This window comes from Heliconius melpomene, chromosome 19, assembly GCF_056956725.1.
Source record: "Heliconius melpomene rosina isolate 202511_hmr_F chromosome 19, ASM5695672v1, whole genome shotgun sequence".
In the NCBI taxonomy this organism is placed as follows: Eukaryota; Metazoa; Arthropoda; class Insecta; order Lepidoptera; family Nymphalidae; genus Heliconius; species Heliconius melpomene.
Genome location: NC_140407.1, coordinates 4292225 through 4305261, shown reverse-complemented (window position 1 = coordinate 4305261; position 13037 = coordinate 4292225). Strand labels below are relative to the sequence as shown.

Below are 13037 nucleotides of genomic sequence, written 5' to 3'. Positions count from 1 at the left end.
CATTTCTGCGCCCTGGTTTCGAGAATACTGGCTTCCAAAATTCGGCGGAAAGTGGGGAAGTGTCTTAACACTAGGTTCACTAGCTTCAGGTATTTTGTGCAACAAAAAGTTTTGACAAAACCAGCTAGTTTCTTTTTTATTTTATGTTGCAATTTAAAATTGCGAAAATAACATTATCATTTTTTTTTATAAACCAAAATAGTGAACAATAATTAAATTTCTTTCATATACTTATTGTAATAGGTATTTCGTCAAGTTCACACTTATTTCTTTTTATTTCCAAATGGATGTTCCAAATGGCTATTAAGTATATTAAATTTAATGTTTATAGGATTGCAATTTATTTATTCAAATTTTAACAAAAATCCGATCAAGTACGTCTGGCTCATTATTATTTCATTATGTATGGATTACTAATAGGAATACAAGAACAATATAACTTAGCAATTATTTTATTCTACGAATTTATTATTTTATTATTATTATACATTTTCATTTTAGTTGCGTACTCAAGTCATTAAACAGATTATAATAATTTAAAAACCATTTTAGTAGTAATTATTTATTTAAAAGAATCAAAATAAAATAAAGTAAATTTTAAGAAAAAAGGACATTTGAAAAAATATTACCTATCCTTACATAAAAGACTACTGATAGAAAAAACTGAAATATCTTATTTATATGAAAATAGGTATAACAATAATAATGGTGATTATTAGTTTAAAAACTATTTTTTTGTAATTTTTAAAAATAAAATAGCTGAGCTAAATATTATATTACTTATACTAATTATATGAAAGCAAAATTAGTAAGAAAATATTTTTAAAATAACAATATATCAAAGTAACACGAAAAAATATAAAGTAATAACTAAAGATACAAGAGTAATATTTAGAGCAATATTTTTGTGTCTGTAATCACAATTCACAATACAAAGAAAAAAGTCAACAAATCTATTAAATACAGTACATAAAGTTAACATATCAGTATATTTGCCAGTTTAAATAAAACTTGAATATATTTGAAATTTTTTCATATTATTGTAACAATTAAGAAGACAGTGTTTTAAACAATGTATTACACACAATCTGTGGTAGTCATTTACTTTGGTAATTATTAATGATGATATTTTTGTAAATAATTAAAGTGACAAAACAGAAAACATGTTTTTATATATAAAAGTACCAGAGAAAAATGTAATTTAACAAACATTGTTGCCACCAAATATTTGAAAATTAATGTATACTGTAAAACTTTAAATCAATTCTCATATATCGCCATAATAATATAAGTATATTTTTAAAGACATAAAAAGAAACAAAAGCAGTCTCTAATATAACATTGCAATATTTAAAAATAATACTAATTGTTAAAAAAACATTTAGCAAACATTAATGGGTCGAACTCAGCTGCAACGTCTGCTCTCTGAAATGTCCGATTGGCCATCTCCGTTTTGTATTGCGACAAACGCCATTCGGCGGCGTTTTTAGCTTCTTTATGGTTAAATGTTTTTACATGAACCTGCATATCTTCCCAAGATGCCTCCACACTGTTGCAAAACCCACAGTGATATTTGTTATATGTAAGCTAAAATAGAAAAATAATAATAGTTAATTAATGTAAAAATAAAAAGTCCCGTCTGTCTTTAGAGAATTAGTGGTAAATTTTATCATATAAAAAAATTAAGCAATTAAGCAAGCAAAAAATTAAGCTTGCACTCAATGTACAGTGTCTCGAAACTTGGGTACTTAGTGTGGATTAGAGTCAACTTAATCATAAGTACCCTCTGCCTACCCTGTACAGTATGAAGCTAAAAACTATAATAAAATGTACCTCTCTGATAAATTCGGAGTCCAATTCAGTAATCACAACCATTTCGTCAATTATTTTATTATGCAAGAAAGATTGAAGATGATGTGGCACATCAAATGTAACATTCTCATTGCACGCAACACATTCTATATTATCATTTTTGAAGACAAAAAATAAGAAGCTAAATACATTAATCACAAATTTCTTATTAATAATAACATCATTACACAAGGCACTGTCGACTACTGTAATAATTTCCAGGAACTCCTTGAAAATTACTTTTTTGAGAATAATTTGTTTATATCTTTTGACGATTTTAATATCTTTTGATAGTTCCTCCGTCACATCATTTGAGAGTTCTTTGCAGGCAGTCATTTTTTTATTATTATCATTTGTTTTGTCATGTTTTATTTCTGATTTGTTTTCTCGATCATCCCGTTCTACATCCTCTGCCACATTGTTTTCATTTATTTTAACACAATCACTTTCCATTTCTAGTTTGTTTACTTTGTCCCGTTTAACTGGACTTGTAAACAACATATTTTTCTTATCACCAACTTTTACATTACCTGAAGGAAATGGGAGTGTTTTAGGTTGTTTCTTGCTAACATTTCTATGCTCCTTTATATGGTTGTTAATATCATTGTAATTAAATTCCAAAATGTTAGCAGAACTACATTTCTTACAAGTTGCAGTTTTAGATTCAAAATCTATATTGATACCATTTTTTTGAAATTCGTTTACAAATTTTAACAAGTCTGAGTTGTTCTCAATAATTTCAGTACTGTTATTATCTGGTCTTTTTGTTAGTTTATCCATATTTATGTATTTTTCAATGCGTTCTCTGTGAAATTTTTGTATAGTTTGATGATGTTTCCCTTTCCTATGATATGAAACGTTTTGTGGACTCATGATCCAGTTACAGAGTATACACCAAGTTTTTCCATTTTCATCAAGAGTAATGTAATCGGTTGCATTTAATACTTTACAGATCTCATCTTCACATTTTTCATCAAAAATGTGTTTAAAATCTGAATCCTGTATGTCTTCACTTCTGTTTTCAGTTAATTCTGGTTCACTCATTCCTTTTTCTTTTGTTATTACATCAAATGTTTCAGCTGTTATTTCTGAAGTAGATTTAATAGCTTTCTTGTCCTTATAATTTACTTTGCTCTCTTTGTTACTATCCTTTAAATCACTATTATTATCTAAAGATGAATTGTCTGAGCCAACTTGAAGTAACTTATGAAATGCTTCACAGCATTCTTGGTACTTATATTTATGTTCAATTTCTTCAAAATGTGTTATTAAATCATCTAACGCTGCAACTGTATTACATGTTAAACACTGAAATGTAGTTTCATCAATCTGTAAGCAATTAAATTTATTATATTCACAGAACCACCATGTTTATATTCAAACCCAATACTATATACTCTACACAATTATAATTTTTACATACTGCAAAAGTTTTTTAGATTTTCTAACACAAATATATGTATACTTGTGTATGAATTTCTTTTTAAAATTGTAAAATTAATATGAATTTTCATTGAAAAATTTAAATTGAAATAATCCCAGTATTTTTTCTATTCTTGTTCATACACTCAATTATGCAGCTGATCATTTATTAAAATGCTTAAGCACAACTATACTTATAAAAACATATATTTTTAAATTTGAACCATTAAAATAGATTGTTAAAATATTTTAAGGATATAGGGTTCAAAATATTTACTTGCTTTACAAATAAAAATAAAAACATTTCTAACATATTAAGATAATTAATAATTATAAATAATACTAGAATAATAAATACCTTACGATAAATATGTTTATCTTCATGAAATTCGACTCTAATTTGAATCAATTTTATAATGTGAGAAACATCAGTTTTATGTTCCTCTATATTATCATATTCTAAATTGCAGACAGCACAAGAATTTTCATACAATCCATGCCATGATTGTTCATTTATAACCACTTTATTAAATGCTATCACATTATTGTTTCTATAGCTCAGAATATTATCTTTTTTCATATCTAAATGCAATGGATCTGATAGGTGAATGCGAACTTTTGCCAGAACTGGCAATAATTTATTGCATGGTTCACAAAAATATTTACTGTTAATCTGGAAAATAAGATTTGTTATATTTATTTATGTTTCATATATATAATGTACTAATGTGTCATTATCATTAATCATTAATTATTATATGTTCTTTCATACTTTAACTTTCTACTTTTCATACTAAACTTTTGTAACTAAACTATTGTAATAAAGCTACAAACCTTTTTAATGTAATCTTCCTTAAAATCGTCAATATAACTAGTTTTATTTAAATTGCTTTGGTGGCTTTCTTTAGATATATGTGACGTGGTTTCATCTTCGTTTCTAAGGTAAGTTTCGCAGATCAAGCAAAAATAATCAACATACCCTTTTAAAATAGCATTCTTGCTGAAGTTTGGTGCCATTTCTAAGTAAATATAAATTTATTATGATTATTTAATAACTTAATTGGATAAATTCTTTAGTTAATAAAAGTATGTAGGTAGGCACTTACTTTAGATTTTAAATGAAAGGTAGATTCTGGTGACCTTTTCAACAAAACAGTTTGAATATTAAAATCGAAATCAATATATTTCTCACAATAATCTCTTGGAATCAAACTCAAAATCAAACTTGTAATTCAACTGCAGCAATTGCAAAGCGTTATCGAACTGCACAGTGCACTAAGGAACAATATGCAGATTGCAGTGCACTTTAGAAATTTCTCGAGCATTTATGATTCGAAAGTTATGTTAGTCCCCGGAGCTAGTGTCGGTGCTGCCACATAAAATACATAGGTATTATTTAGTTTCATAAATCAAATAATTTACAAAAAAAACTTTAAGTGTTTTTGTGTAACAACATGAAAGTACATTTTACTTTAAGTTAAGCAAATTTAGTTTTTACTTTTTGGTTTATTGTTTGAAGTCAGTTCATTTGTTAAAAAATATTTTTTCAATGTTAGTTTTACCTAAAATTATTTTTTCAATTTTAATTCATAAAACATTTTTTAAAAGGTTTTTGTTTCCTTAGATTATAATATCTAAATTACATTAGCTATATCTATTTTGTTAGATTTATTATTTAGTTGTGTAGATTTATTAAGCAAAGTTATCTGTGGCTAGAACGTACTGAACGCATCTCTATAATCTATATAGTATATACTATTTTATATATTCTATCATCGTTAGGAAGCGGTATTTGTTGGGTACGCGCGTGTTTCGTTGTTTAGGATATTTCATTCATATTCTGGTACAAAAACTACAAATAAGAATATAAAATGTATGTATTTTTCTAAGATATTATCAATAAATGAAGTTTTTTGTATATTTGTTTATACTAACAATGTTTTATTACTCCAGGGCGAGTACATCGAAGCCACGCTCTGAGATGACTTTAGAGGAGTTATCAAAGATTGAAGATGAAGAATTTAGCACTGGTCCTCTTTCAGTACTTACACAGTCCGTTAAAAACAATACACAAGTATTAATAAATTGTAGAAACAACAAAAAGTTGCTGGGTCGTGTGAAAGCGTTTGATCGACACTGTAACATGGTCCTGGAAAATGTCAAAGAAATGTGGACAGAAGTACCGAGGACTGGAAAAGGGAAAAAGGTTTGACGTTTTATTTAAGTATTTATTTATTCATTCCAGTTCGTATCTTGCCTGAAATAACCTATAAATTCGCAGTATATTCTACTAGAACAATGGATCTTATTAAATGAAGAAATAGTAAAGTCATATGTTTTTCATAGGTCCTTTTGAATATACTCTTTCCATGCTTAAATCATGACAAAAATTGTAAATTTTTGTTTAATCATCATTATTATTAAGCCATTACATGTTATATTTTCTTTATTTTTCAGGGAAAGGCTGTGAACAAGGACAAATTTATTTCTAAAATGTTTCTACGAGGTGACTCAGTAATTTTAGTTTTAAGGAATCCTCTGGCAACTGCTGCCGGGAAGTAAACTTAGGGTAAATCTATTCCATAACAAGTGTTCTAAAGTTTTGAAGTAAGTCGATATGGGTATTTTAATTCAATAATACACAACTTTGTATCAACTTAAAGAAATGTAATTTTATTTTTCTCATAATTATATAAACAGTTTATGATATAAAGAATTGTTTAGTTTCTGTATTCAACCTAAAATTGCCATAATTTTTATTTACTATGTATTTGTTTTTACAACAGGCTAGACAGAAGAAACCTACTTTTAAGACATTCCACTCCCTCCCCCATTCTCTGCCAAATTCTGGACCCATTCTATGTTGTGTGGCAAAACTCAACAGTCAACACCACATTTTGCCTTGACAGCAGGGTGAAGAAATTAGAATAATAAATACTTCATTATTTTAAGTGGTAATCAAACCAAATTACGTTGACAGCCACACACTTGTACTTGCCCCACAACTGCCCTCAAAATTGTCTCTAGAATAATTTTGCTTAAATTAAACTCTTTTAACTGAATGCTGCACTCTGCCTTCATAGAACAAAGAAATTAAAATATGTAAAGTTGGTTTCGTTAAGTCGGGCTTGAACCCACAACCAATTGCAGTTAGTCACACACTTGTGCCCTTGAGTCATGACTGGTCACTCAACATGCATTGCCTCCATTATATTGATTTTTTTTATGTTTTTAAACATGGGTAAAGCTGGACCAAATTAAAAAGTTATATAAAAGTGCCAAAATAGGATATAGTTAGAAGGCCATGTACACACATGTACAAAAGTAGTCTGTTCGCCTAACTTAAATCACTAACTTGATAGAAAGAGAAAAGGGGTAAATTTATACAAAATTTACTCTACAAGTTTCAGCTTTTAGATTTATGAGTTTCAAATGAAAAAAAAATAAGCTTAATTTAAAATTCAATTAAGCATATACGGGGACATATAAAAAAAGTAATATGTAATAAATGTAAGTTTATTTATTTATATGTAAATAAATGTTTTATTTCATATTCGTAAGCTAATCAAATCTCTTATAGGTACTTTTGTTTTTAATGTGCAACACAAAGACAAATTACAGTCTCGAAATAATAAAAGCTAGCGCACATTCAAACAATATTTCTAAACACACATTCTTTGGTTATATTTACAATTAAACAAATATTGTACATATTCTAACTTATTTCATTATCACAAATATTGAGAAGAAAATGAAAATCTATTATCAAAAGCAATGATATATATAAAGAATGTTAAATTTTAAATATTTTTTAACAGTGCAAAATAACTACTCAAGTCAAAAAGATTTTTGGTCAAACTATAAAATGAAAAATTATTATGTAAAGACATTTTTTCATGGACTTGTAATTTCATAGCAAAAAAAAATAAACTTATTACAGAAAAGTATACAAATATTATTACATACTTATATTAAATGTTTACAATATATGACTTTTATTTGTTATAAAAAAAGAATCTACTTCATATATCTATTAATAATAAAACACTAAAATAAATCTATTAAGTAGATGAATAATGACATAGTTATGTACCTTTTGTGACACCTTTCACTTTCAATTATTATAATAACACATTTAATTAATAATATATAAAAATAATTATATACTTATATTTGTATTTTTGTTTATTGAAGTTATAGGTTTTTTTGGCGCGGGTGGAAAAATGAAAGTATTTTTTTACGATCAGGAAAAACCGACAATATAAAATTAGCCACCAACGACATGTCAATTGTCAATATTTTAGTTATTTAATAATACAAATATATGTTTAATGATATTTAAGTAGATAATGCGATATAATAAAACTTCTGTCAATGTATTAAAATATACCTTTCTTTCTATTATTAGTGTAGTATTACAAGGATATAATTAAAAAAAAAACTTATCTTGTCAAGCCAAAGAAGTAGAACTTCCAACGTGCGTGGTACTTATGTACCTACACACACAAATGTTTTTATTATTTCTTATTCATTGCATCAAGTTCCAGATAAATATAATGATATATTACTGATAATAACATAACAATATTTCGACAGTTAATTCATTTGCGACGTATCAGCACCACGGATTTGTACAAGCTGGCAGTGAAAATGGACGTTTAGCGTTATAATGTAATTGCATTGATATTGAGAGCATTATTCATTTATTTAAAGTAAAATTATATATAGCCATTTTATTATTTTAAATAAGTTACAGTTCGAGTACTTAAATAATAATTTGTGGACATGGGTATATCTGAAAATATTTTTTGGTGGCCTTTAGCTTCGAGCTTTATTTTTGAGGTAAAATTTTTTTGTAGTAAAAATCTATTGGGGTGTGAACATACTATTCTGGGATGGGCACGGAGCTCCCCTCCAATTCCTACAATAATGATAGATCTTGGTTTAAATCTACTTGAGAAATATGTTGATTTTAATATTTGTCCAATGAGGCCATAGTGGGGCAGCGACTGTAAATGCAGTGGTTGTAGGTTCGATCTTCGCCTAGAGGGGTAGATCATATTTTAATTATTTTCACTAAAGTAAGACTAAGCGCAGCATTAAGTTTTACCATCTAAGTCAAATGTCTAAAAATAGTGATATTTGAAATATGTTAACCAATAATGCTCTCAACTTATTAAATATAATTAAGCTATAGCTACACATTAAATCTAGCACCATAGCGAAATATTTTAAATTATCTTATAATCAGATCTCAGTAAGAAGTCTCCTATATGTACATACATATAAGAAAAACAATATATATTATAAGGATCGAAATTGTATGAAAGAAAGTAATAATTCAAGTTAACTCAAGGGGGGAATGATGTCCCTCGTATGAATCTAATCTGTGAATGAGTTATCCTTTATTTTTATATCCTCAGTTTGGTAACAAGATTAAGTGCGGCGTTAAGTTTCGCTACTCAATACGCGATGTTCCGAGAACTGGGCGGTGTGAACACCGTTTTCTCCATCTACCCTGCTACAACGGGAAGCTACAAATAAGTTAATCACTTTCATTCCAAGAATGTGATATTATTTAACAACTTAAATATAATGAAAAGCATATACATTTAAAAATATAAGGTATAGTTTCTTACTAAGATCCACTTTATTATTATATCTCAGGCCACCTAATATTTAGAAAAAAAAACATTCTGCTCTTTTTATATGTCGCCTCTTCATTTTCATTAAATAAAAAATTTTGAACATTTATTTTCAATAGCATGATCCAAGTTCTATAATATTATAAAAGTTTTTATAATAATTTAAATTATTTTAAGACATTAATGCTTTTTAATTATTTGCACGCTAACCATATTACATTTTTATAAAAATACAAATTATTTATAATTTCTATTTACGATTAAGACACTTGAATGATTTAACTAGAATATTTACAAACTTAATCTAAATTTCGTACGTTATAAAAAAAACGTTGTTCAAACATAACTAATATAATATGTACAATAAAACTAAATCATTTCCAAAAATGCTACCGTATAGAAAAATATTAATTATAAATTACTTACATATCGTGTATTATCAAAGAAATTTCAAATTTACTAATTAAATACGACAAAAATAAGTATTTATATTATTTAATGTAGGCTGCACTCAGACTTAGTAATTAATGATTTAATATCAACTAAAAATTAATGAACATCTCTGAGTGCGGCTATTAAGCTGCCTTATCACAATGAAGTATTCACATCTATTCGTTTTTGAAATGAATTTATATAAATATTTACTCTGCAATGGTTTTAAGTGAGGAGCATAAGTCTCATTTTAAAAAATAATCGACTAGAATCTAGATACTTACTGTTACGCATTTTCTAGCTACAACAAGGCCTTTAATATTAATAAAGAAAATTATTAGTTTATATCATTTATACTTTACCAGTCTTCTTAGGGATGCCATATTCATTTCCCCATACCAACCATTATTGATAAATTTATAAATATTTACGAAAAATAATTTACTGTACTGTTCAATATGTAACACAAAAATATTCGTTATTTGTGAAATCAATTAAATAATGATAATTTAAAATTTCATTTTTTCGTTGTAATTTCTTTGCCTAGTGACTTTCTATTTTCGAATTTCTGTTGTAAACTGGCAACATTTGACGGTTTCGTTGAGAGTTTGGTTGCGTTCGGTTTCACGTTAGTGTCAGTCTTTTGTAAGATCGTGCTCGGCTTCGGAACTATTTTTGGTCTGTTCTTATTCAAACTGTCCGCTAACGCTTTAACATTTGTTTCTTTTGTATTTCGATTTAACGGCGTATTCTTGTCTTTATTTATACTGGACGAAGAATTTGCTGGTTTTAACGCTGGAGTTGTATTTACAGGTTTTTTGTGTACAGGTAACGTAGGCCGTAATGATGGTCGATTATCCGTTTTAATTATTGCCGGTTTAGATGGAACTTTAGGTGGTTCCGGTATTTTATTATTATTTATTACGTCCGGCGCTTTAACGTTTTTGGAGTCGGCCACAGCACAACTTGATACTAAGTCTGGACTATTTGATATTGTTTTCGTTGTATTCTTATTAACATTTTTTGGTGATGGCGGAACAGTTTTAAATGTCGAAGTTTTTAAACCTGGAGGTGTCACTTGTCTAGAGAAAGTTGGTATTTTCGAATTAACTTTCATAGTAGGTGACGGCGGTTTGTCTATTTCCTTACTATCATCTTGTTTCTGCATATACGTTGGTATATTCACAGCAGATGGATGTAAATAACCGCTGCTTGTGGTCGATGCGTTTGATTTAGGCTCTGAATTACCGTAAATACTTTCAGGCCTTTTATAATCTGTGTTCATGTATGTACTATCTCTATTGCACTCTGCGCTTTTTTTATCTTTATTTTTATCATCCTTACGAGCAAAGCTAGAGGCAGAGTAAATAGAGTCGAAGTGACGATTCTGTATCTCATTAACAATTTCACCCAGTAATCCCATACTTTCTGTACTTCCGGAATTAGACGAAATAGGTTTAGGAACGTTATATTCCGCAGGAGATTGTGAAACCTTCGGGGGCAAGCTTCCAGGAAGACGTTTGAAGGGTTTTTCGGGGCTTTCTTCTATAATTGCATAGATATTATCACCCGACTCTTCGTCTATATGAGCGAGTGGTACCTGTTTCTCTTCGATGCAATCTACGTAATCTGTGGATTTTATTTCATTTTGTATTTTTGGAGTTTGGTATACCGATGTTTGTTCGTCGTTAGACTTTGTTTGATTAGGCAAGGGCGGAGGGGGGGCAGTGGGTCTTCCTACACAAGATAAAGGCCTCGCTACGCCTGGGGCTTGTCGCATCGATCCAAAACCTTGTATTGTCGGTTTCTGTGCCAAAGGAGCTCGCATACTTTGAGCTCTGTTTACAAATGCTTTAGGATCTTCACCGTCTTCAGAGTCAGAGACAACTGGTACAGTATTAACTGGCAGATCTATTTGCTTTTGTAATATCGGATTCGATATTTGCAAATTTCTTAACGCAACCTTATCAACTTTGGCAACTTTGATCTGATTGTTTGCATTTTTGGGTAAAGAGTGACTCCTTTCAACCGGATTTCTTTCTTTTTCTTTTGGCTTTTCCTGTTTTAAAAAGGAAGCGATTCTATTTAGCGATATTCCTTCTTTAAATTTTTTCGGCTCCTCGGGCAGGGGTTTTTGTGGGACATTATTTGAGTGCATACTCAAAGGTCTCTTTGGTAAATCTGTTGAAATCATTGGTACAGTTGGAGCCGCTCGTATAGGTCCCAGTGTTTTAGATCCTTGTAAAGGAGAAATTAACTCTTTCGCGCTACACGTGGAAGCTTCTAGAATAGGACTTGATATAACCGGTCTGGGTGTAGGAGCGACGATAGGTGTTTCTTCTGTTTTATCAGAACTCATTAGAGCCTTGATTCTATTTTGGACAGAGCTATTTGTTCTTTTAACAGAGGGGCTTGATTTAGGGCTACATTTCGTTGTGTTAGGCACAACAGGCAACGGCGGCGCCGATCTTAACACCGGCTTTGCAGACTGACTAATATTTTGACTGTTGCTACCACTTCGGTGAACTGGAGTTATCTTGGCACTTTTTGTTTCTCTCTTATCCTCGTTATTTGCGGGTTGATTCTTATCCATTGGCGTAAGGGAAAATCCTTTGAAATTTCCAAAGAAGTTCACAGACGGATTGACATTGCCGGCTGGACTGTGATCTGAATCACTTCTTAGAAGACTAGAGCTCATGTCGTCAGGATTAGACAATGTATGCACGTTAACTGGTTGTTGATTGTTTTGTGCATTATTTTGAAAATTAGCAGCAAATTTGCTTGCACTTTTTGATAGACGCCGCTGTAAACTGTTTTTCTTTGGTGACTGTAACCTGTAATAAGAATTTAGTAATATAATTTTTTTTTACAATTGATAAGAATTTTTTACTTAAAAATACACATTATAGCTTTTCTTTTCGATTTTGTCCAAAACAGGCAAAGTAAAGAAATTTCGAAAAATTTTAAAAACTCATGCCATGCAAAACGATTAAAAGATAGGTTTCCCATAAATAGTTAAATTAAAAGTAAGGATTCTAATCATATATATCGTTATTAATCATAAAGAAATAACAGTCCTCATGCAGGACGAAATAAAGCAATGTTAGAAGATCATGCATAAATAAAAATGCCAAAATATTAGACATGCAAAGCCCAATTACCGAACAGCACTCACCAAACAAAATTACAACTCCCATCTACGAGACTTATGAAGAATTAGAAAACGTTAGGAAAAAGGAAGAAAGAAAGAAAAAGTCGGATTTTTTATTTAAGTTGAAAAAGTTTATAGTAGAAAAAAAAGGTTGCACACAAGTGAAAACTAAATAAAATAAACAAGAAGCTTAAATGTATCAATAAATTGGAAAGTATTGTGTGAAATGATTACTAAAAACAAAACCAATATAAAAAGAAGCCGTCGTGGCGTGGGCGCGTGCGATTGTAAACGCGACGATTGTGGATTCGATTCTCATTCGCAGGAGTGAAATGTTTAATATTTTCATTTCCTCGTTCTAATAACGCTCGACGTAGAGCTTCGCCACTGAACACGAGTCTCGAGAATTCGGCGGAAAACGGGAAACAGAAATGTCTTAATAAGAACGGAAGTATCTAAACATTAGTTTCTCAGATTCCTTCTGCCCACCCTAGTATGTGCGGGAGCGTGCTACATACAGCCTGAGAGTTTATTTA

The 13037-nt window shown here is 29.5% G+C and overlaps 3 protein-coding genes across 3 annotated transcripts in view; 1 reads left to right on the top strand and 2 right to left on the bottom strand.

Annotated features, from left to right (window-relative positions):
* Positions 1 to 546: 546 nt before the first annotated feature.
* LOC146528416 (uncharacterized) lies at positions 547 to 4635 on the bottom strand. Its single transcript, XM_085203036.1, has 5 exons — positions 4380 to 4635; positions 4108 to 4292; positions 3632 to 3946; positions 1834 to 3180; positions 547 to 1587 (listed from the first exon to the last, which is right to left on the bottom strand). The coding sequence occupies exons 2-5, from the start codon at positions 4288 to 4290 to the stop codon at positions 1363 to 1365; spliced, it is 2070 nt and encodes a 689-aa protein (XP_085059162.1). The 5' UTR covers positions 4291 to 4292; positions 4380 to 4635; the 3' UTR covers positions 547 to 1362.
* A 358-nt stretch (positions 4636 to 4993) lies between these two features.
* On the top strand, positions 4994 to 5989 carry SmD2 (small ribonucleoprotein particle protein SmD2). Its single transcript, XM_085203037.1, has 3 exons — positions 4994 to 5146; positions 5227 to 5479; positions 5731 to 5989. Coding segments are annotated over exons 1-3 (360 nt in total). The 5' UTR covers positions 4994 to 5144; the 3' UTR covers positions 5836 to 5989.
* Positions 5990 to 6773: 784 nt separating this feature from the next.
* The window catches only part of LOC146528414 (uncharacterized), a 65721-nt gene continuing 59457 nt past the window's right edge, over positions 6774 to 13037 (bottom strand). The window contains exon 17 of the mRNA XM_085203033.1: positions 6774 to 12184. Within this exon, the coding sequence (XP_085059159.1) occupies positions 9868 to 12184 (2317 nt within the window). The 3' untranslated portion in view covers positions 6774 to 9867. The remainder of the gene's footprint in view (positions 12185 to 13037) is intronic.